Source organism: Vipera berus, assembly GCF_964194415.1.
Source record: "Vipera berus genome assembly, chromosome: 1".
Lineage (NCBI taxonomy): Eukaryota > Metazoa > Chordata > Lepidosauria > Squamata > Viperidae > Vipera > Vipera berus.
In genome coordinates, this window is record NC_138202.1 from 51,244,002 (window position 1) to 51,268,495 (window position 24,494).

Below are 24,494 nucleotides of genomic sequence, written 5' to 3' on the forward strand. Positions count from 1 at the left end.
AAGATTAGCACATGGTACAAACACATCCACTTAAGTATTTAACTAATCTAGTTAGATATGCTGTATGTACCCTGGCAATAGAAATTAAAGGTGGGAAAATAAACAGGCTGGAATTTTTATATGCTAATTCTGTCTTGCATAGCATGAATATGTATGTGGAACTCACACTAAGATACAAATACCCCTCTCAGTTGAATTCTGAACTTGAGTTAAAACTGGAGAAAAAGTGTAAAACTGTACAAGGTAAAGGTGAACAAGAAATTATGAATTCTTCTGCTTGTTGGTTGAGGTGGCCTCCAAATGAAATATATATACTGGATGTCTGGTTGCAGACCTACCTGGCCTGTGTGGAACACTGGCTGGGGCAACTGTCAGAAGCAACGTTGGAGAGGAAACTTTGCTGTTACCTGACTGACTGAATTGTTCCTATTTACTACCAATGTGAAGTCACACCCCTCTGACTAAAGGCCATACAATGTGTTTGCCATAGCTTTAATATTTAGTGGAAAATATATCTTTGTATCGATGGAGATTTTTTTTCTCAAGAGTTCAAGAAACATATAAGCAAGAAACCAGTGAGAATTATGTTAGGGAATGATGGAGAACACTGCCCTATCTCATTCATTGCGTTTGATGTAAAGATACAAAATGTAAGTTTTCCCAAGTGTCCAAATGTTGCTGCTTGCCTGTCATTCCCAGCTTTCATGGGTGATGATTTATGAACAGATAATAAAGGAAGATAATTTTTCTCCTTCTCACTCACCATCCAAAGGAGGAAGTTGAGAGCAAGTACTGTGGGCACACCACCAAAAGGCAGCCCTTGTAAGACACTGCTGTGGGAACGGGCGCTGAAGCATTGGTCTTCTGTACTGTTGGTCAGAGTATCCAGATACGTGAGAACATTCAGAGAGACGGAACTCGTATCTTCTGATGAAGGTGTGGTCACGATCATGTTGTCCATCTGTAAATCAGTGGTCTCTTAGGCAGTTCTGCTGTGTAAAATACCTAAGAGTGGATTTAGAGGGAAAGAGTGAAACTAGGTTTCTGAGATTGAAAAGGGAGACTTTCATATCTGAGGATACGTTTGTCCCTTTATAAGCTTGCTTTCTCCTGTGTCACATAGAGATACAGAGATTGAGAGGTAGAGGAAAGGCAGATCCTTACTAAACCAGCCTACAGAGATGTCAGGAAGTATTTTAACACTATCTTTCGATGCTAAAGCCAAGATATACTATACTAAGAAGGTGAGTTAGATGCCAAAAGTCCAGATGAAGATAAATATATCCAAGAACAGTTCATGGTCCCCCATCCCAAATGTGAGAGTGGAAGGCACATTAAAAAGAATGCTCTTTTCAGCAAATGTATCGGCCTCTGATATTCCCTTATATAGTGTCCAGAAACTGACTCAGCCCAGGCTCAGCTATTAAGTCACTGTGATTATGATTCCCAAGGTGTCTGGCACTCTTTTCTCATTAGCCTTTTCTCCATGTAATAGTAACAATACTTACAGCTCAAAATCTGTGGAACGTAGAGGGCAGCTAGCAGGACTCCCTATTCCCTACATAGGACTTCAGATCAATGCCTAAAGATGCAGCAGATATAACTGATTCTGCTTTTCATTTTCATCCTGACATCTCATTCTCCTCCAAGGAAGAACCCAGGGCAATGATGACACCCTCTTATTAAAATGACAAGTAGACCTACCCCATCAATATCTGACAAATTTAAGGTGGAGATCAGGACAGATTGTCTTTACTCTCAGCACTTCAGGCTTTGGAATTAACATCCCCAGAAACGTCTGTTCCCACTTTAATGGCATTTCATCCTACAAAGTAAATAAAAATAAAAGGTATATGGGAAAGCACTTTGAACCACAGCGCTGTTTAGGTTATCTCTCTGTTTCAATTTTCAATGTAACTAATATTAATTTTGGTTTTTTGGGGGGAGGGGGGAAGATTTCTAATTAAGACTGCAGTTTTGCAATGTTCTGTTAGCTCACTGCATTTTTAAACTCCCCCCCCTCCATCTTTTGTCTTTGCTATTTTTGCTTAAGTTGCCTTTTCAGTTCACTTTTTAGGAAAGGTTGGATCTTTAAAATTAAAAATGAAAACATTGTACTCATATTGCACAGTAACAGAAAAAATATTTAGGGAAACTGAAAAATAAGTGAAACACCAAAAAAGATAACATTGTGTTTATTAATTATATAAACCGATGTATCCAGAGGGGCAGTGGCTGACTTTCATTAGAAAGCCATCTACTGGGGATACTTTAATTTGGACTCTTGCACTGAACATTGATATTCTAAATGGCCCATTGCAGCTCTATTATTTTAATTGCTTCTATTATGTAGATCCCCTTCATGGATTACTGCCTTGTCGTGGCGAAGGGGCTTGCGTAATTCAATGAAGCTATGAGCTATGCCGTGCAGGGCCACCCAAGACGGAAAGGTCATAGCAGAGAGTTCTGACAAAACGTGATCCACTGGAGAAGGAAATGGCAAACCACTCCAGTATCTTTGCCATGAAAACCCTATGGACAGTACCAAAAGGCAAAACGATATGACGCTGGAAGATGAGCCCCTCAGGTCGGAAGGCGTCCAATATGCTACTGGGGAAGAGCAGAGGGCTAGTACTAGTAGCGCCAGAAAGAATGAAGCGACTGGGCCAAAGCCGAAAGGACGCTCAGCTGTGGATATGTCTGGTGGTGAAAGGAAAGTCCGATGCTGTAAAGATTTTCTCTCCATAGGAACCTGGAATGTAAGATCCATGAATCAAGGAAAACTGGACGTGGTCAAACAAGAGATGACAAGACTGAACATTGACATCTTAGGTATCAGCGAACTAAAATGGACAGGAATGGGTGAATTTAATTCAGATGACCATCAGGTATACTACTGTGGGCAAGAATCCTTAAGAAGAAATGGAGTAGCCTTCATAGTCAATAAAAGAGTAGGAAAAGCAATACTGGGATACAATCCTCAAAATGACAGAATGATCTCAGTTCGAATCCAAGGCAAACCATTCAATATCACAGTAGTCCAGGTCTATGCCCCAACCACCAGTGCTGAAGAGGATGAAATTGACCAGTTCTATGAAGCACTACAGCACCTTATAGAACTAACACCAAAAAATGATGTTCTTATCATCATGGGGGATTGGAATGCTAAAGTAGGAAGCCAAAAGATAACTGGAATAACAGGCAAGTTTGGCCTTGGAGTGCAAAATGAAGCAGGGCACAGGCTGATAGAATTCTGTCAAGAGAATACGATGGTCATAGCAAACACTCTTTTCCAACAACCCAAGAGACGGCTCTACACATGGACATCACCAGATGGTCAACACAGAAATCAGATTGACTATATGCTCTGCAGCCAAAGATGGAGAAGCTCTATACAGTCAGTAAAAACAAGACCAGGAGCTGACTGTGGCTCAGACCATGAGCTTCTCCTTGCAAAGTTTAGGCTTAAACTGAAGAAAGTAGGGAAAAGCACTAGGCCACTCAGGTATGAATTAAATCATATCCCTGTTGAATATACAGTAGAGGTGACAAATAGATTTAAGGAATTAGATCTGATAGACAGAGTGCCTGAAGAACTATGGACAGAGGTTCGCGACATTGTACAACAGGTAGCAACCAAAACCATCCCAAAGAAAAAGAAATGCAAGAAAGCAAAATGGCTGTCTGAGGAAGCTTTGCAAATAGCTGAGGAAAGGAGGGAAGCGAAAGGCAAGGGAGAAAAAGAAAGATACACCCAATTGAATGCAGAATTCCAGAGAATAGCTAGAAGAGATAAGAATGCCTTCTTAAATGAACAGTGCAAAGAAATAGAAGAAAATAATAGAATAGGGAGGACCAGAGATCTTTTCAAGAAAATTGGAGAAATGAAGGGAACGTTTAATGCAAAAATGGGCATGATAAAGGACCAAAATGGCAGGGACCTAACAGAGGCAGAAGAGATTAAGAAGAGGTGGCAAAATTACACAGAAGAACTATACAAGAATGAGCTTAACGTCCCAGATAATCACAATGATGTGGTCACTGACCTCGAGCCAGACATCCTAGAATGTGAGGTGAAGTGGGCCTTAGAAAAGCTGAGCAACAACAAAGCTAGTGGAGGTGACAGTATTCCAGCTGAGCTATTCAAAATCTTAAAAGACAGTGCAGTAAAAGTGCTACACTCAATTTGCCAGCAAATTTGGAAAACTCAACAGTGGCCACAGGATTGGAAAAGATCAGTTTACATTCCAATTCCAAAGAAAGGCAGTGCCAAAGAATGTTCAAACTATCGCACCATTGCACTCATTTCTCATGCTAGTAAAGTCATGCTTAAAATCCTACAAGCTAGACTTCAGCAGTATGTGGATCGAGAACTACCAGAAGTGCAGGCAGGATTTCGAAGAGGCAGAGGAACTAGAGATCAAATTGCCAACATACGCTGGATCATGGAGAAAGCTAGGGAGTTCCAGAAAAACATCTACTTCTGCTTCATTGACTATGCTAAAGCCTTTGATTGTGTGGATCATAACAAACTGTGGCAAGTTCTTAAAGAGATGGGAGTACCAGACCATCTTATTTGTCTCTTGAGAAACCTATATGCGGATCAAGAAGCAACAGTGAGAACTGGACACGGAACCACTGATTGGTTCAAAATTGGGAAAGGAGTCCGGCAAGGCTGTATACTGTCGCCCTGCCTATTTAACTTATATGCAGAGCACATCATGAGAAAGGCAGGGCTAGATGAATCAAAAGTTGGAATTAAGATTGCCGGAAGAAATATCAACAACCTAAGATACGCAGATGATACCACTCTAATGGCAGAAAGTGAAGAAGAACTAAAGAGCCTCTTGTTGCGGGTGAAGAAGGAAAGTGCAAAACTTGGGTTGAAACTTAACATTAAGAAAACCAAGATCATGGCATCTGGCCCTCTCAATTCCTGGCAAATAGATGGGGAAGAAATGGAGGTAGTGACAGATTTTATTTTCCTGGGCTCCAAGATCACTGCAGATGGGGACTGTAGCCAAGAAATTAAAAGACGCTTGCTCCTGGGGAGGAAAGCCATGGCAAATCTAGACAGCACACTAAAAAGCAGAGACATCACCCTGTCAACAAAAGTGCGTATAGTCAAGGCTATGGTCTTCCCAGTTGCAATGTATGGCAGTGAAAGTTGGACCATAAGAAAGGCTGAGCGCCAAAGAATTGAGGCCTTTGAACTGTGGTGCTGGAGAAGACTCCTGCGAGTCCCTTGGACTGCAAGGCGATCAAACCGGTCAGTCCTAGAGGAGATCAACCCTGACTGCTCTTTAGAAGGCCAGATCCTGAAGCTAAAACTCAAGTACTTTGGCCACCTAATGAGAAGGAAGGACTCACTGGAGAAGAGCCTAATGCTGGGAAAGATCGAGGGCAATAGAAGAAGGGGACGACAGAGAATGAGGTGGCTGGATGGAGTCACTGAAGCAGTAGGCATGAGCTTAAATGGACTCCAGAAGATGGTAGAGGACAGGAAGGCCTGGAGGAATGTTGTCCATAGGGTCGCGATGGGTCGGACACGACTTCGCAGCTAACAACAACAACATTATGTAGATACATTAACATTAACAGGATTTGTATACTATTAAGAAACTATCAAAGAAACATGGAGAAAAACATTACTTTGTGATATGTTAATGGGTAAATCAGCTAGTGGCATGTTAGTAAAGTGGGTGAATTAAGAATGAGCACTAAGCCTTGTGGAAATGAAGCACCAGTGAATTTACCATATTAGACAGGAATTTGAGAATTGTGGTCCAAAGCCTACTGGAAGGTGCTTTAGTAAGGTAGATCTAGTCCAGAGAACTGCAAATGTTAGTTTGGGAAAGCACAGGATCAATACGTGGGACTCCAGAGAAATATTTAAAAAGAAATATGTATTATATACTCATAACTTTCCTGTGAGAAGAGAAATTATAATGGCAGCTTCACTGGGCTTGGGCTACCTTTGTAAAGGGAATAAACTGGCAATATAATACTTCTAGACAATGTTCTTTTATTTGCCAACATGCCAATAATAGCCTATATGTGGAAGCAAGCAACAATACTCCGACTTGTCTCTTGAGGCATCTGGTATTTCAAAATGATTTTAGCTAATGGTATGCCATCCTCTCCATTCCTGCGTTTTTAGTCTAATATGCCCCAACTCCCTCAAATAGGATGGTCTAAAAGACAATTGTAAGAAATTTAGCTGATTCTTTGCCAACCTCCCAATGATTAGGAAACCTTTTAATGGCAGAAAGCACTAGAAACACAATCCCCAAATGATCAGATAGTCCTGTATCTCTAAACAGATATAATTCAAAACAATGAGTGTGTAACTTATCTCTTCCTCCATTCTTCCTTTTTTCCTCATGAAACATCTACCCCTTTACTAGGTCCAAAAGGACATAACACTTGGCACTGGGTACACTTTCCCTGCTTTGGGCAGCCTTAGAATACAGTATAACAGAATAACATAGTTGGAAGTAACCTCGGATGTCTTCTAGTCCAGCAAAGCTGGATGAGGAATTCTGGGAGTTGAAGTCCAGAAGTCTTAAAATTGCCAAGGTTGAAGACCCCTGTTCTAGTCCCACCCCCTCCTCAAGCAGGACACCCTATACCATTTCAGACAAGTAGCTATCCAGTCTTTTCTTAAAAGCCTCCATCGGTGGAGCACCCACAACTTCTGAAGACAAGCTGTTCCACTGGTTGATTGTTCTGTCAGGAAATTTTTTCTTAGTTCTAAGCTGCTTCTCTCCTGTATTACTTTCCATCAGTGGTGGGATTCAAGTATGTGAACAACCGGTTCTTTGTGTGGATGCCACTTCCAGAAGTCCATTCTGGGCCTGGGCAACAAAAAATTAGCTACCGGTTCTGCCGAAGTAGTGCGAACTGACTGAATCCCACCACTGGTTTCCATCCATTCTTTCTTGTCTTGGTTTCTGGTGCTTTGGAAAATAGGTTGACCCCCTCATCTTTGTGATAGCCCCTCAAATATTTGAACACTGCTATCCTGTCACCCCTTGTCTTTCTTTTCACTAGACTAGCCATGCCCAATTCCTGCAATCGTTCTTCATATGTTTTAGTCCGCAGGCCCCTACTCATTTTTGTTGTTCTTTTCTGTACTCTTTCCAGAGTCTCAACATCTTTTTTGTAATGTGGTGATCAAACTGGATGCAGTATTCTAGGTGTGGTCTTATACGTGTAGTCTAATTTTTCCCTAGCATGTTGAGAAAGTTGTCTTCTAGTTGCAGTAAAAGCAAACACAAATCCCCATTTAAGCAGGAACCCCACTCAAAACTGGAAGCTGGAGACACTGGGGATAGGGCTAGCATGCATGATCACATCCTGTATCCTATCAGGCAAAATGCCAGCCTGGAGGTACTCAAACGTGGGCATTCACACACAGTTATTTTATCCGAGAGTAGCATATGTTGGTTTATGTTCCCTAGATCTTTCCAGAGAGATGTCCTTACTGTTCAGGAAATTTTTCTAAATGACACTTGTAGTATTTTAGTACTCCTGACAACCAGACACAAACCTGTTTGGTTTTGTTCTGATGGTTCCTGGAACTCAACCTAGCTTCAAATAGATGGAAATATCCACCTTCAGTTCACTCAAAGCCATGATTACAGAGTCAACAAAGCCATTCATTCATTCTTCTGTCCACGCCTAAATTAGGTCCCCCACCCCCACCCCAGACATATCTTGTTTGGTTCAGACAGACGAATGACTCAGAGAGGTTAACAGCAAAATGGTTTATTCAATACACATATGTCAACTGTCAACTGTCACAAAAGCTCTGGCTTTTATACTAGAGCTGTTTAAACTGTATCCAATCACAAGTCCGGGTTTTCCCGCTTTTACAACTTTAACCAATAGTTGCACCAGAATCTCCCGCTTCTAGGAACCTTCCTTGCAACCAGCTACTTACAAGTTTGCAACAAAGCTACTGACATAACATATCTGGCACCTTCCAAATGCACTGGATGATAATGCACACATCTCCCACCCTGACCGGTTGGGAATGGCAGCAATTGTAATAATCACCCATCTAGAAAGCACACCAGGGACAGCTATGCCTTGAGAATGACGGTTCTCCCAGCAGCAGAGATCACTTCCTCCTTATGTTGTAACAAGTTCTACAAAGCAACTCTTTACCTTTCTTAAACAGCAGATTCACGATACATACCGAGAAGGGTCATTCCACGATTCAGGCTTGGTTCTAGACATCAGGGTCGACTCTTGCCATTGTGGAGTAGTCAGTCTGTGTTATTGTAAAAAAGAAGAAGAAAGAAACATAAAACTAAACCAGTAATTCTAGCAGACCAAAGTTGAACAGGCTCTGTGTTTCCAGCTTTATTCTTTGTAAGAATCCAGTGTAACTTGTCTTGCCACACCTCACCTCACCATCCCTTACAAAGTAAACATTTGTGGGTAGAGGTGGAAATCTCTTGTTCCTTGTGATGCCCACTGCTGTAACAATGCAATTATACTGTGTATTTAGTATTATTATTCTGCAGTGGGGCAGCAGCCAGTCAGAGTTTGCTTTCAGTTCTGGCCCTTTTTGTTTCTAAGCCACTAAATCTATCTAAAAAGACAATGGCCAGGAGTAAGTTTAAAAGATTATGGGTTTCCTTCTGTGTTTGGGGAAGCAGAGGAAGGGGAAAACCAGATGGCTGCCCAGCTGAGCTATACTCCTATCTCCCTGTTGTCTGAGTGTGCATTTCCTTGCCCCCCTCCCTTTGCCTCCCTTCCCTATGTAAACAACTCCATCTGACATTGCCAGTTGCTTTTAATAATTCATCTCCCTTTGGTTACCAAGGAAAATGACTCCGGACCATCAGCAAATAATTAGAGGGGCTCTTAGCAACCAGCAGCTCAGTCCTTCGTTACCCTTCCAAGAGCTAATGACACAACCATTTTTAGGGTCAGCCAGCATTTGGTCTGTTTCCGTGTTTTCCCTTTACAAAAAAAGCATCTATCTGTAAGCAGTACATTAGAACATGCACACAAGAGTTTTCAGTGATGTACACAGTTATCTGACTGATCTCGTTTCTATTTCAAACAGATCAAAATAGCAAATGTAGTCACTCTCTATTTACCTTACCACAAATCTGTGAGATTTTAGGATCTCACAGAGAGCTTAAAAGTGATTGGGGCATTGAGATCTTCCCATTTTAGTTGAACTAGGAGTTTCTCAATTGCCAGGCTGTGCAAACCCACAATACGTTCCCCACAATCAGCTCTAGTCTGCCTGATTTCTGGCTTCGTATGACATATTAAATCATGAATGAAAAATATGGCCTGCAATTAAACAACATGCTGAGCTAAAGTACGATTGGCTGGTTTATGGTGTAGTGTGTCATGGGAAGGGAGTTAGTATGCAAGTATACATATGTACAAAGTTACTATTAATTGCATATGGACAGTGAGATGGTGGCATATACATTTAATAAATAAAATAAATGTTCTACGTAAACAAGTATGTGAAAGCACCGTGAACTGGAACTTATTTCAGAATTCCACTGATTGCTTATTCAGAGATATCTGACAGTAGTATGTGCAGGTGCGTGCAGTAAGAGTAAGCACACACATAAAACTGTCTTTATTTTATATGCTAGGTAAAGGTAAAGGTTCCCCCGCACGTGTGTGCTAGTCGTTTCTGACTCTAGGGGCCGGTGCTCATCTCCATTTCAAAGCCAAAGAGCCAGCGCTTGTCCGAGGACGCCTCCGTGGTCATGTGGCCGGCATGACTGGACGCCAAAGGCGCACGGAACGCTGTTACCTTCCCACCATAGTGGTCCCTATTTTTCTACTTGCATTTTTACGTGCTTTCGAACTGCTAGGTTGGCAGAAGCTGGGACGAGTAACAGGCGCTCACTCTGTTACGCGGCACTCGGGATTCGACCCGCCAAACTGCCGACCTTCTGATCGACAGGCTCAGCGTCCTAACCCACCGCGTCCCTATTTTATATGATAGGTTCACCCTATTGTTCTTATTTGAGGTCTGACTAAATAATAATAACTCCTCAGAGCAATTCTTTCATTTTTGTACTGTAAAACCTCTCTCACTCTAGACCTTGGAGAAACAGGGTTTTCCAGAAAACAACCAGGACCAGAGATTTTGCTATTAGCAAGTCAGGAGCAGGAATGCAAACAAGAGTGTGAGAGAAGGCCTTATCTTCTCACTGTAGCAATAGCAATAGCACTTCAGACTTATATACTGCTTAACAGAGCTTTACAGCCCTCTTTAAGCAGTTTACAGAGTCAACATATTGCCCGCAACAATAATTTTACTGACTTCGGGAGGAGAAAGGCTGAGGCAACCTTAAGCTGCTAAGCTTCGAACTGCGATTCAAGCTGCCGAACTGCTGGCAGTCGGCAGTCAGCACAATTAGCCTGCAATACTGCATTCTAGCCACTGCACTACCACAGTTCTCTCCTAAAGACTGTAAAATATCCTAAGGAGGAAAAGCCGTCCTGTTATTGTGGGCAGCTCATGATCACCACCTAAAATTGCATGTTATGCCTGAGGCTAAAAATGTTGCCCATAATTCAGGTTTCAAATCATCAAAATTAATTCTCTCTTCTATTATACACTGAAGTAGCTAAAGGCATATTTATAACATAACTACCTTATGTTATAAATATGCCTTTCCTTTGTTCTTTCTTGGACTCTAGCCTTTCAGTTGGATTTACCTGGTTAAAGGCACTGGACAGCTACATTTTAAAATCTTTTTAATCACCTCCCGTTTGGGGAAGTCTCCAGTCATAGCCAAAATGAGAACTTGTATCCTAACAGAGATTGTACTTTGGAAATTTATAGCCAGTTGAGATCCATCAAATGACACTAAATACCGGTGCTGTTTCCTTTCATTGGTCCTTTAATACTCTGTGTAATCTGTCTCCTACCAATGTCTCTAAAAACATTCCCCACACAGCAATTCAATTTAGCTCTTCCTAAGCAAAAGCCTTGGTTTCCTAAAAACACTAAACAAAGAAAAGAAAAGCTGAAAGAGTTACATCATTATTATGGAAACTCTTCAGAAAACTAAGATTAGTCTACAGACTACTATAACAAAGCCCTTCATTAATTTAATCTCCAAATGATATTTATACCTTTCTCCCTCAGAATCTCTTATATACTTTCCTTTTAATACCCATTGCACCATCAAAGGGAAATCTGTTAATTTAAAAGTATATAGGAAGAAAACAGAATTGAATTACTGGGGATGTGGCAGCAAATATTTCCTCATTCCTAACTGGATAGTGTTTATTTAGCTCTTGCTTTTAATTAATGAGATCTTGTTTTAACAGATGAATGTACAATTTTTAGTTCTAATATAAAAATACCATGTATAACATTATCACTATACTGATACAATTGCACACATGATGCAATATACATCATTTGCATAACTGCATCACTTGAATGTTGTCGCTGTGCAAATGACATAATTACATCATGTGCAATGATACCATTATCATGCAAATGAAGTACATTGCATTAGAAAACTGTGGTTCTCCTTTACATTTAAAATTGAGAAACTTGGTGAAAACAGGAAAAGACTTTGGATCCTCCCAGTTTTGATAAACCAAATTTTTGGGTTCAAATATTTTAACTAAGAACTTGGAATGAGACCTTGATCGGTAGTTCTCAAGAGGTTTTTTTTTAACAAACAATACAAATTCCATGAGTTAAACGAACAATTTCAAACTCTACTGACAAAGATAGGTCCACTAAAACTCTTAATTTTATAACTCAAGCAGAATATGTCTGTCTTGTGCACCCTGATTTACATAACTTTAGCAGGTAAAAAGAAGTTTGTTCTATTTTGTTGATCGGCAAACATCCTTTAAAGTTTTGCTGCCACCATCTCAAAATGACGAAATTAAGAGCTAAAATTGCCTCTTACCAATTCTTTCTTAAAGGACTTAGAGGTGGAGAAATGGTGAATGCATTTGTTATCATGGTTTTTATTATTTATTATTGTCACTGATGTGTGCATTGCACACTTTTTTTTACTGTTCTTCTATATCAGTTTACAAGCTGGTTAGCTTTTTTGACCACAGTGCCACAAAAGCACTTGAAAATAAATGAATTCTGATTCTCCTTTATTCACGAGACTAGTGAATCATGAGGAATTACAATTTTGCTTTACAATAATGCATCATCATCAACAACAATAATAGTAATAAAAATGGGAAGGGACCTTGGAGGTCATCTAGTCCAACCCCCTGCTCAGGCAGGAAACCCTATACCATTTCAGACAAATGGCTGTCCAGCCTCTTCTTAAAAACCTCCAGTGTTGGAGCATTCACTGCAATACACACATCAGGAACAATAATCAATAATTAATTAATTAATAGATTGGTTAGAGTAGGACAGATTGCTCCTCTTGAAGGTCCTGACCTAACTTGGCTTTTCTGAGATCAGTCAAAGTCAGTTAGGGGCTGCTTCCTCCTATTCACAGGCCTTGGGGGTCAGGCTAGCAGGAAATCACAGTCCTTCTGCCAACTGTGACTTCTACTTGCATTTTAACAGAACAACATATTAATAGTTCATCACACTGTCAAACCATCACACTGTTTTCTTAATGCAATCAACTTGTTTCATTCACAAGCAACAAAAGAATCCAGAGGACGATAATTTGCCATTCCTTATGATTTCCAGCACTTTCTTCCTTTTTTCCTGATTACAAAAATCTATTAAGAGGGAAAACACAGAAAGGAATCTAGATACTATCACCTAATATCTAAACTAAAGCTCGGAAGACTAAACCTCTAGTCCCGGTGACCGATCCAGATTGGATCCTGTAGTATCTAAACCAGTGTGCCTGGACTAATGCATACTGAATGCCAACTGTTGTGTTGTAGCTTAGCTTCCAATCATATTTAGAAGTGTGAGGTAAAGGTAAAGGTTCCCCCGCACATGCGTGCTAGTCATTTCCGACTCTAGGGGCCGGTGCTCATCTCCTTTTCAAAGCCGAAGAGCCAGCGCTTGTCTGAGGACGTCTCCGTGGTCACGTGGCCGGCATGACTAGATGCCAAAGGCGCATGGAACGCTGTTACCTTCCCACCGTAGTGGTCCCTATTTTTCTACTTGCATTTTTTACATGCTTTTGAACTGCTAGGTTGGCAGAAGCTGGGATGAATAACAGGCGCTCACTCTGTTACGTGGCACTCGGGATTCGACCCGCCAAACTGCTGACCATTTGATCGAAAAGCTCAGCGTCCTCACCCACTGAGCCACCGCGTCCCTAATTTAGAAGTGTAGGGAGCCAAAATAAGTATGTTTGGCACCGTCACATTTTTTTAAATCTACAAGAATTTTTGAAAACAAATTTGTTGTCTTGGTTTTAGAGGTACAGTAAAACCTTAGTATGCCAGTCTTTATGCTACAGAATTCTGTGCAATATATGCCATTTCGACAATGAAAGCAGAAACCTACCTTATACAAAGCAAGCTTCTGATTATGTAGTTGAGCATTTACTACCCTGAACAAGTGCATCTCATTCTTCTTCAAAAGATTAATAAGATATTCTTTTTCAGTGAACATAAATTAGCTGGTTCTGGACTAACATATGATCATATGAATGGATGTACATTTATATTTTATTCCTAACTGGCATAACTATAAATATGTACATGAACACATACAAATGTGATCATTTGCATTCTTTAAAACAGAGGTCTCCAAACTTTCTGGGCTCGCAGCCTGGAGGGAAGGAGAGCAGCTTCCAAATTGGTGTGTGCACTGGTGCAGCACTAGCAGCCCCATTTGTGCATGGGCATGTGCTGGTGCTATGCACATGTGAGCAGCCACGCACCCCCCACGGTGGGTAGCAGCACCATTCACACATGCGGGTGCTAGTGCAAGTGGGGGGGAAATGCATACCCAGGCATGCGCACACCAGCCAGCCATTTCTGTGGCTCGCTGGCCAAGAGCCCTGCTTTAAAAGCCATTTCAACTTTGTTTTGCATAGGTATTGCTTTATTTACACAGCTCTATTCATAAACCTTCCTTCCCTGCAGTCATATGAAAAGATGTACTCCAAATCAATGAAGAGGCAGCTTGTATTTTAAAATGCAAAAGTGAAGATTGTTTAGGAACCCTAAATATCAAATATTCAACTAGTCATCTCCTTTTCCAGATATGTAGCTCCTGAATCTTGCATCTCTGAAAGGCCTGCCTCTGTTTTTGCAGAACAGAGCGTGCAACTTAAGATTTGCCTCCAATTAGCTGTTACATGCTAGACAAATGAATGATGTTTATCCATATATGTGACTTTGGCTGCTAAGAGTACAAGGTCAGTGGAGAGAGAGGAAAGCTGTGGTCAGATGCACTGAGTCAGCACACCAAGGCGAATCAATACTGAGCATCAACTAGGAAAGACCCATCAATAAATGCTTCTGTACACAAACATCAGTTCATGACTTCTGGGTCAATTGGAAAGAAAAGATGTAGCTGAACTCCAATGTCATGGGGCCAGTACCCTTCTATCTTTCAAATGGGAGGAAGGGAATGAGAGGCTAAACTCCTTTCAGAGGTAAAACTGGCTTGCATTATGTGAACTGCACATCTAAGTCTTGAGCTCACCCTCCTCCTCCACCACCACCTCTTAGTAAATTTAGTAAATTTTCATGTTTCATATTTCTGTTTCAAATTAACACTTTCTTTCAAACTGGCTAGTTTATTGCCAAATTAACAGGGGACAATCAGGTTAATTTAAAATAGTAGCAGCGGAATCTGTCCAAATGCTTTGAACTATAAAACCTTATCATTTTATTTTGTGCCAGAAAGTGTAGAAGGAAAACAGCAAAATGATTATCTGATTTGTGAACTCCAATTAAGAAGAACCCATTCTATAATTCCATCTGCTGCAGCTGAAGTTGAAGAAAGACACAAAACTTCTCTGAAAAAGAAAAACTACATGCAGATTATGTGGAAAAAGGAAATCCTTAAGGTTGTTTCATTTTTCTGGAAAGTAATATATAATTTTTGAAGTCCTTTGATTCTGCTATTTGTTTCCCACCATTAACAATTTATGCATGACATATGATTGTTATTTAATATGTACAAAATTGAAAAAAATCCTGCAAAGGAATATTTGTTTTCATCCTTTCTCACTTAGTTTCTAGTTCCAGAATCTCCCTTCTGTTTTGCTTATTTCATATATCTATTCTATAATCATTTATTGTTAAACAAATCAAGGCAGCCAAAAACAAAATGAATTAATGTCAGACAGCACTTAGCATTTTATGAAAGAATATGTGTATAGAAATCTGAAATGATGAACAAAAAAAGAGCACTAAATCTATCTAGAAAGAAAGTTTAATATGTTTTCATTTAAGCTTTCCCAGCCTGGTACACTTCAGGTGTGTGTGTGTGTGTGTTGTGTATGTGTGTGTGTGTAAAAATCCAAATTTGTTAGCCAATATACTTCTGCTCACCAATATAAGGCCCTGTATTTATTGAAGCATTCCAGAGTGAGTATAGTAATCAAAGGCTGAAGTGCTTCAAACGTGAGATAGGTTAAGAAATATGAAATATAAATAAATAAAATTATCCAACATGCAATCCCCAATTTTACTGGAAGATAACGTAGAAGAGTTTGAATAAAAAACTGCAACACTTAGGATAATAGAAAGGTTCTGGCACTTTCCTAAGCCAGCAGAGATGCATCAAATGTATTTAAAAAGGATACAGAAGGGGCTTTGAGTAAAATCTGCAAAGAAGATGTCCAAGAAACAAATGGAGTATTACCCATTTTGGATCCCAAAATACACTATTTTGGGTTCATTAGGGACTGAAACTCTGTTAGAACTACACAACGGTAATTCTCAAGACTCAGCCCTCCTCGGCTTTCTAAAAAGAAGATTAATCACAGAGTTTTTCAACAGGAAAAAAGGAAGCCTATGTAACCTAAGGCACTTTGAGAAGAAACAGCGTTCTGCTTAATTACGTTAAATGTTTCCTTTTTGTAATGACCAAAAAATTGGTTCCAGCCTTTAAATCTCACCTCATTTCTCACCCTCAGCCTCTACACAGGTCTGCTTTTTTTAAGATGTTACCTAGTTTTAACACTCATGTAGAAAATATCCCGTTACTGATATAAGGCTGATATAAGGCTCGTTATCTTGCATGCATGCAAAGAAGCAAGCGTGTGAGATAAGGCAGCTTCCTTTAAAAGTTGGCAACAATAAATGGTAATCAGAAAATGAATGTTTTCTCATTTCCATCTATTTAGAAGAAAGCAGCCCTCTTTTATGGAAATTTCTGCTTATTACTACTGATATAATACATCTGTGCACTGAACTTGACTAAGCTACAAGAAGCATTTTAGAAGTTTTCTAGGCTATCTGTAGTTTCTCACTCTTATTTGCAAATATTTCCTTATTTCCAAATATTTCTTGCAATAAATAATGCAATTCCACATAGTGTTTTTACAAAGAATCCAAGTCTCTTGGCCAAGATATTTGGCACACGTTAAGTAAAATGCTACATTTGAGACACAGGACATGCCCAGGTACATATAAAGTCTTCTTTCTTGTATTTTGCTGTGCATCGGCTTCTATCCTACTGAATATGCAAAACTTCAGCATGGGGAGATGGCAAGCTGGTACCATGCCATAGCCAGCCCCACTGGCTTTGTCACAATGCCACAACCATTTCAGTATCCACAAGTCAACCCAAATTTCCCCAGTGGAATTTTTCTAAATATGTTTGAATTACAATTCCAATCAATCCCCCTCAGCCGAAACAAACTTGCTTACTTAAATAATTTCTCCTTTACTATCCAATATCCCTCAGCTTTCCACCTGCAATATTCTAGCAAAGCACCTGAGTCTTTGTTCTGTTCATTTTCCCAATTCCACAAATACAAGATCTTTCTAGATTAAACAGCGCTAGAGTACCAGCTGAGAATCCAGTTATCAATTGACACAGATATTGACACTAATCTCTCCATCGGATAAAATCTTTCTGTCATCTGTGAAATAATTTTGCAATAACCGACACTGACATCTCAACTGCAACCAAAGCCGCATAGAACTAGAACAAAATATGTCTTCCCTTGACTCTGCAGATATCACACTGCTGGCCTCAACACAATGCTTTTCACATATGCTGGTCTTTATCTTACAGGATTTGAGTGAAATGAAACCCAATATTGAGCTCTCGGGCCCAGGCTGAGGAGATATTCATTTTAATTGGGGTTTTTTAATAGTACAGGGCTTGTTTAATATGTTTTAAATTGGGTTTTAACTTTTGTATAGTTGTTTTTTAACTCCCTGTAAACTGCCCTGAGTCCTCGGGGAAAGGGCGGTATATAAATGCAAATATTAAATTAAATTAAATATCTCTGGAGAGAAGAAAATTATGGAAAACTGCATCATGTTCTTTCAGCAGCATAAATGTCACTAGAGCACATGCTGAGACTAAGAAAAGGCCAGCTATCCAATTTTCAAATGGAGAAATTTTTGAAGATAGAATTTCTTGGCAGATCAATATTGCTTGAGTTTCACATACCCTTATACTTTTACTGCAAATTGCAAAAACAGTAGGAGAGTGTAGCCCTACCATCTTCCATACGAGTTTAACATTATGCACATATTAATGTCTGTGAGAACTTACGGGCATTTCAATATTCCCTTTATATTGAAGTATAAATCTAAACTTAGGGTGTACATTCCCTGGTTATCTTGAGTGACTAGTGGAATGCACCTAACTGTCTGTAATTCATATTGCTTTGTATTACTCAGATGATCTCAATAATTTCGGTACTTCATTTCTTGTTTGTTACTGAAATGTGTCACTTCAATAATAAAAGTCATGCTTGCCAGGAAGACCTATTTGCCTTTATTTGAAAAAAAAATTCACAGGACAAAGCAGTTGTCCAGATAAGAAGACCCAAAGTTTATCCATCTGCAGTTCTCTGAAAATCATTCTCTCCATGTGCTTGTCAAATCTGCCACTGCTGATCATGCTTGTTTTAATGCTTTGTCATCCTTTGGAAAAAGCCAGACCTCATTATAGCAGTATAAGTACAGATTGTTTTCACATCATTATGCTTTCATCTTTGCAGGCATAGTTCATTTCAGTGCAGTTACAGTACACACAGAGAGCAGCAAGGGTATCCATACCATCCACACTATTGGAAAAATAAGGGATACTAAATCTGGGGCAGTTCCCACTGCACAATTACGATGTCTAGTGAACAGAAAACTGCTACTGAATGCTTCAGTCAAACTGACACCTCTGCAAATGGAGAGCTGCTCCACAAGGGACATTTATGTCAATTTAGCATTGGTACCACGCAGCCCACTTCTTGCAGCATCCTCCTCCTTGTGTGGTTGAGATGATTATTTTTCCCAATGTGTCTGAGTTGCAGCTTAAAGCGCCAAATTTCCATTTTGCAATTTGCTGCAGTTCTGCAGAGCTTGGGTAAACCATATCCCACTCATGAAAAACTGGAACCTTACCCCATCTGAACATGAAGTCCTTTGGTGGATTTCAGAGCACCCTCAGTGAATTACCCTTCCAGTCACTTTCTAGTCAATTTCACAATCCCTGCCTGTAAAAACAAAAACAAAAAACCCTGCTGGGCTTGATTATCTCTGTTTGTATGAACACAATGTGCTAAACCAGGGGTAGGCAACCTCGGCTCTTTTATGACTCATGGCCTTCAATTCCCAGAATTCCTGAGTCAGCTATGCTGACTCAGGAATTCTGGGAGTTGAAGTCCATGAGTCATAAAAGACCTGAGGTTGCCTACCCCTGTGCTAAACGCTTGCTTTATCTTACCTCTCAGCTCAAGTGGGCCATTGCTATCTTTCTGCACTATTCCCATGGATATTCCACCCTACAACTTACATTATTATATCCTCTTCTTGCATAACTACAGGGACATGACACCAACAGAGTTTCCAATAAGGGCTTATCACCCCAGAGTTTTTACTGCAACCGATGTCTATACACATACTGCATATACTAGAAACACCCCAATGAAATCAAATGAAGACTAATACTTTATTTTTCCCGCTTTGGTATAGAATAGGAGCATTTGTTTTTATTTTGTCAGGAGCTGCTATAGCTGAAGTGTGGGGCACTGACCTTCAGTAGCTGCCTTCTCTTAGGCTGGAGGCAGCCTGGACTGGTTAATGCTTTACTTTGGCTATTCTCCGCATTCTCAGCTCAGCAGAAACTGACTTCCAAATACTTTAAGAGGATGAGACTGGAAACTGTGCCATCTGGAAATGCCAGAATATTAACGTCTAATGACTTTAGCTCTCTTGGGAGCTTTCTTTAAAGCAAAAAACGTTGGAAGAGGAGGCCTGGATGTTCTGTGATTAGAGGAGATGAGATCCTCAGACAGGGTCCATCTCCCTACAAATAAAAAACTCCATCTTGTTTTAGGGAAGATTACAGTACACAAAATAGGAGGCCATTCTGAAAGTAGGCAATAATGGCTTATCTGAAAGGTTTATCCTACAGGTGTCAGATTTCCCATAGTACTCCGGCTTTATGGAACCAACTGCCGGTTGAGCTCCGGACGGCACCGGACCTTCGCTCCTTCCGGCGCGGTCTGAAGACCCATTTATTTGAACAAGCTGGCCTGGCCTGATGGGGGAAGTTAGGGTTTTTAATTGGGTTTTTATATTGTTACTGTTTTTATCGGGGCAATTGTTTAATTCTCTTTTAATTTTTGTATTTTCTATTTATATATGCCCTGTTCACCGCCCTGAGTCCTTCGGGAGAAGGGCGGTATACAAATTTAATAAAATAAATAAATAAATAAATAAATAAATAAATAAATTCCACCACTAGATCCTAAATGAAATAAAAAGATAATTTGAAACATTTATATGGGCAAAATCATGTATGATTGCCAAATATCACTAGAATTCACTCTTCTTTTTTTTACAGCTTTATAGTATCTCAGGAGCAAGGTATCCAAAACTGACAATGTTATTAAATTGGTTTAAAATAACTCCACATTAACTAAAAGATCAATAAGCATTTTAAAATAATGCCAGTGCCTATAAATCAACTCTCACAAGTCCAGATAAAGAAAAGGAAGGTTTCTATGAGGACCTGGACCAGATTATTCAAACAAGTCATCAGTCAGCAATTCATCTGAGGGTAAGCGAACTGAATAGCATGGCTTGCTGCTTCTGAGCAAATATGCCAAGTACAACCTGTGCATTATTAACATGATGGTCAGACAAGTACAAATCTACCTGGATGCATTCCAGGTCCAAATGCTGGCACCTCCTTGACTAGTATGACAGCATGATATTAAAGATGGCACCATTACCTGTACCATACGAAGTGCTGAGTGCTGGACTAACCACAGGCTGGTCTGGTTGGTCTGAAACCTAAACATAGTCATTCAACATCAGCAGATTATAAGAGCCAGATCAAGCCCAATGTTTCCAAGAAGTACTTAATGAAAAACTCTCCAGCAATTTACTGCTTGTAAGAACATCTACGGAGAGTCTCAATCACCTAGGTCATAGTTATCCCAAAGGTGCTTTTTGTCCCCACAAGGACTTTCTTGTTTTGCTTCTCATGCAAGAAGCTTCTTCACCTCTGACTGTATGGAAGGAAAAAAGCACCTTTGGGATGCTTGTAAGAACATGTTCTGAATAGTTTAAAGATATCATATAGACTAATATTCCCCAACCTTTCATGCGAGTGGGGCTGTGTGCATGTGTACGCTCCAGCCTGCCACTCATGTGGGCCAAAGTGAATATAGGCCATGGCCCAATAGTGGGCCACTGTGCACAGTTTGGGGATCTCTGATATAAACTGCAACAACTGTACTTGGACTGAAAACCCAGGCACATGGAAATAGTTTGATGAAAAACACAAGACCATTTCAGCAGCCCTTTGGGCCAAGAACAAGCCCTCTGCAGAAAGGCAGAACGATCCATCATCTGTTTCAAAGAAAAGCAACTTTAAACACCTGCAGCCCAAAGTGCAGATAAAACTGCAAAAAATGCAGGACAAGTGATGGCAAGGAAAGCTGAGCAGGTAGAACGTTATGCAGACATGCATGCCACCAGAAAGTTTGTCAAGTGTCATGAAGTCAGCTTATGGTCTTTCTACATCTCAATGCTCCCCTTTGCTGTCAACTGATGGGTTGAGCCTGATCCAACGTTAGGAAGGGCTGAAAAACCATTGAGCTAAACATTTTTTCAATCTACCCTGATGTTTCACAGCAGATTGCTCAGCTGCCTGTCTTAGATGCCCTAGATATGCCTCCCTCTACTGATGAGATCAAGGAAGTGATCTCATAGGTGAACTCAGAGCAACAGGGCAGGATGGTGTTCCTGCTGAGATCTACAAACCATCAGACCAAAATGCCTTACAGGCATTCCACGACACCCAAAAGGTATTTTCCCCATTCATGATCTACAGATGACCCATGAGCCACTGCCACAGGAAATATGCATAAAATTTCATCCCATCTTCCTAATCTTCCAGACATTCACGGAAGGACAAAGTAGCCAGAAAGTATTTTTTTTAATGGAAAAACACTCAAGGGCCATCTATGCATCTCTAGGTAGGTCTTAGAGGGCTCTTGTCTAAATCCCTGAGCCATAGTCACAGCCTCAGCCGATGATACTAAACTTAGATAATTCAGAGGTTTACTTGGTATAAGGCCCTTATATCCAAGCTCTTAATTTTGTTGAAGAACATCACCGCCTTAGTTTTAGACTGAAAAGAAATTCCCCACCTTCAGCTCTGAAAAGTTCATAGATTTCAAGCAAGAACTATACTGGATATTCAGGATAAAAGGTGGCTGAACACTTAACAAGAGCTGAACTTCTGGTTTTCAGCAAATCTGCAATGGCAGAAGTCAGAGTAAATTCTTCAGGTTGGCTGCTTACAGGTTGCTGAAGGAAATCCTCACACTAAATGGTGCTACAGATGGGAGGACTTAAATCATATTTTCTTCTCCTCAACTTGCCCGCCCCCCTTCCAAAACCCAAGTCTTGTGCTGTTTGCCACTTACCTGACAAGGATCAGTGGGTCAGTCCTCAACGCACGCTACTGAGAATAACGGGGGATGAAGGAGGGATGCCTGGGTCTTGAGTAGCAAAAGGTTTCCTTTCAGTGGGCTTCAGTAAAGTTCCCGCAATCAGTGTTGGAGCCGACTTTTGCCTTTAAACAGCAGTAACGTCTTGAGGGCCCTGGAGACAGAAGCAGAATGATGTGTCAGTATTGCTGAGGCTGCCACATTACAGACGCAGCTTATGATGCATAAGAATTGGCTGCCTTGTTTCCCCTCCCTCTTGCTTATCTGGAAACGGGGAGCTCCCTTGTGTTGGCAGGCAGCAGAGAGTTGGATTGGCCAACTGTCCGGAAAGGCCTGTTTCCTTTTCTAATCACAATGTATAACCCCAGTCAAGGAAGCAAGAGAGGGACCCCATCCTGGAAAAACATCCCAAAGAAACAGTCAGTTTGCTCTGTCACTTTAGCTGGCTTTTTGCCAAAGGCAATCACTATCTGCTCTCTCTTTACATTTTTATACACCACGCTCAGCAGAAATGCATAAGTGGTGAGAATAAGTGGTCAAAATGCAAGTTAACACAACTGCCTGGATGTAAAGACTCAACTGCCCAATCCTCTTCTTGCTGCAGTAATTCTGTCCAGTTTGGTTCAGTTGGCTAGTTATTCTTGTAGAAGGAAGATTATTGGTTAGGGCAAGCAAGTATAGAAGAATGCGTGGAGATTGATACCCAGAGTCTCTAGGCCTGGGGACAGTGAAACGTCCATCATTAGCCCAAAAAAACTGGAAGATGCTAGTTTTGTTCTGCATGATTCTGATTCATCGGAGAAAAAAGATAGTACAGATACCTGGTCTCAAGACTAGACATAAGATCCACCTGGATTTCGGACCTTAGTTTCGCAGGAACGTAAAACTAAGATGGAAAGGGAGGGATTGACTACATGATAAGGATTCAGGCAGGACCCTTCCCTAGAGTAGACTAGATGTAATTTCATGGTTGTCTCTTTTCAATTAAGTAGCCCTGACTACTGAATACGGGCACATTTAAATCTAATATTTACGCCAAATAATTCCAGTCATGAAGAATCAGACAGTTTATGTAAACTATGACCTCAACCCATCAGTGAACACATTGCAGCTTGCTCATGAGGTCAATTATCCTAACAAAAATGAGAAGAAGCTTCTAAGCCCTCATGATCTAAAAGAGCCAGAATTCACATTGGCAGACACATTTGCTAATTATTGTATACATCAATGTCAACCACAATTGTCCTTTTGTTCCTGAATATTTGCAAATTTATATTTCACCTCCCTGCTCTGAATGTCAATGAACGGTAGTGCAGATATACTACCATTCAAAGTGCAAACTTCTGAGCATCACAAAGGCCTTCAATAGACAGCATTAAAGCAAAATGGGCAATATTCAGTAGCAGAATGATGGTTTACATCTAAAAAATCTCATTTCAATCCCAAGCTTTTCTAGGGAGGTAGGAACCCCATAAGAAAACAGTGCTCATTATTTTATTCCAAATGAATCAATTGTCTGGGTAAAATATTATTTTGGTAATGTTATATATTGTTTTCTTTGTAATTTTCTTCTTAGTATAAAATTCAAACTTATTCTGATTTTTCTTAGTGCCCATCAGCAGAAATGATGAAAAAGAGAAACAAGAACAGTGAATGTAAAACCTAAGAGTACATAAGTTCTTGCTTCTTTATAATATTCTGAAGGATACTAATTAAAGCAAATGTTTTTAGGTGATGGCTCCCAGTTATATACCATTGTAAGGGCTGCTTTTGAAAAGTTCTGGCCCCTTGGCCTATGGGAAGGGGGCAGACAATCTCTAGGACCTTTTAGTTCAGGGATGGGCAACTATGCCCCCTTTAACAATCTATGGATTCAACTCCCAGACAGAATTCCTGAGCTAGCGTAACTGGCTCAGGAACTCTGGGAGTTGAAGTCTAGGTTGTAATGGGGCCATAGTTGTCCACCTCTGTTTTAGTTGATAATCCCTTATATATTCTGTGCTTTACCCATATTCCTAGTTCAGTTTACAGTGCATGATGTATCTGCAAAGCACTAAGCAAATGTTAATTCGACAGTATCATTAGTGTGCACACACCCTTCCCAGAATTGCAGCAACTTGATATTTGCTTGGCACTGTCCTGTCTATGCGTACACAGCTAAGCATTAGCTAATTATTCTTCTGCATCACCACAAAGTGTAGCAAATAATATTGGCATTGACAGAAAGCACTGCCTAGCTCACTGGAAATACTGGTACGCAATGCAAAATGTTTCAGCTGGCATTATGTTGCTAGCTAATTAGACTGAGAAATTTAAATCCTTCCTTAAAGGCATTGTCAAGGCATTGTCCAACTGCTGTTAATAAACCTACATAGTTGTGCCTATGAGATAAGATCAACTTGTGGGTGCCTTTGTCTTTCTGTGGTTGGATAC

General features: G+C 40.3%; 1 protein-coding gene across 11 annotated transcripts in view; it reads right to left on the bottom strand.

The window, feature by feature from the left end:
- The window catches only part of TMEM63C (transmembrane protein 63C), a 97,146-nt gene that overhangs the window by 47,864 nt on the left and 24,788 nt on the right, over positions 1-24,494 (bottom strand). For 6 of the 11 annotated variants that reach the window (XM_081313356.1, XM_081313354.1, XM_081313350.1 and 3 more), the window contains 4 exons: positions 22,038-22,215; positions 8,204-8,278; positions 1,705-1,825; positions 764-1,005 (listed from right to left, as the gene is read on the bottom strand). In XM_081313356.1, coding sequence (XP_081169482.1) covers positions 764-961 — 198 coding nt within the window. In that variant the 5' untranslated portion in view covers positions 962-1,005; positions 1,705-1,825; positions 8,204-8,278; positions 22,038-22,215. Of the gene's footprint in view, positions 1-763; positions 1,006-1,704; positions 1,826-8,203; positions 8,279-18,498; positions 18,615-22,037; positions 22,216-22,882; positions 22,902-24,494 lie in introns of those variants that run through there. The other 5 variants (XM_081313358.1, XM_081313359.1, XM_081313357.1 and 2 more) reach the window with 5 other exon arrangements.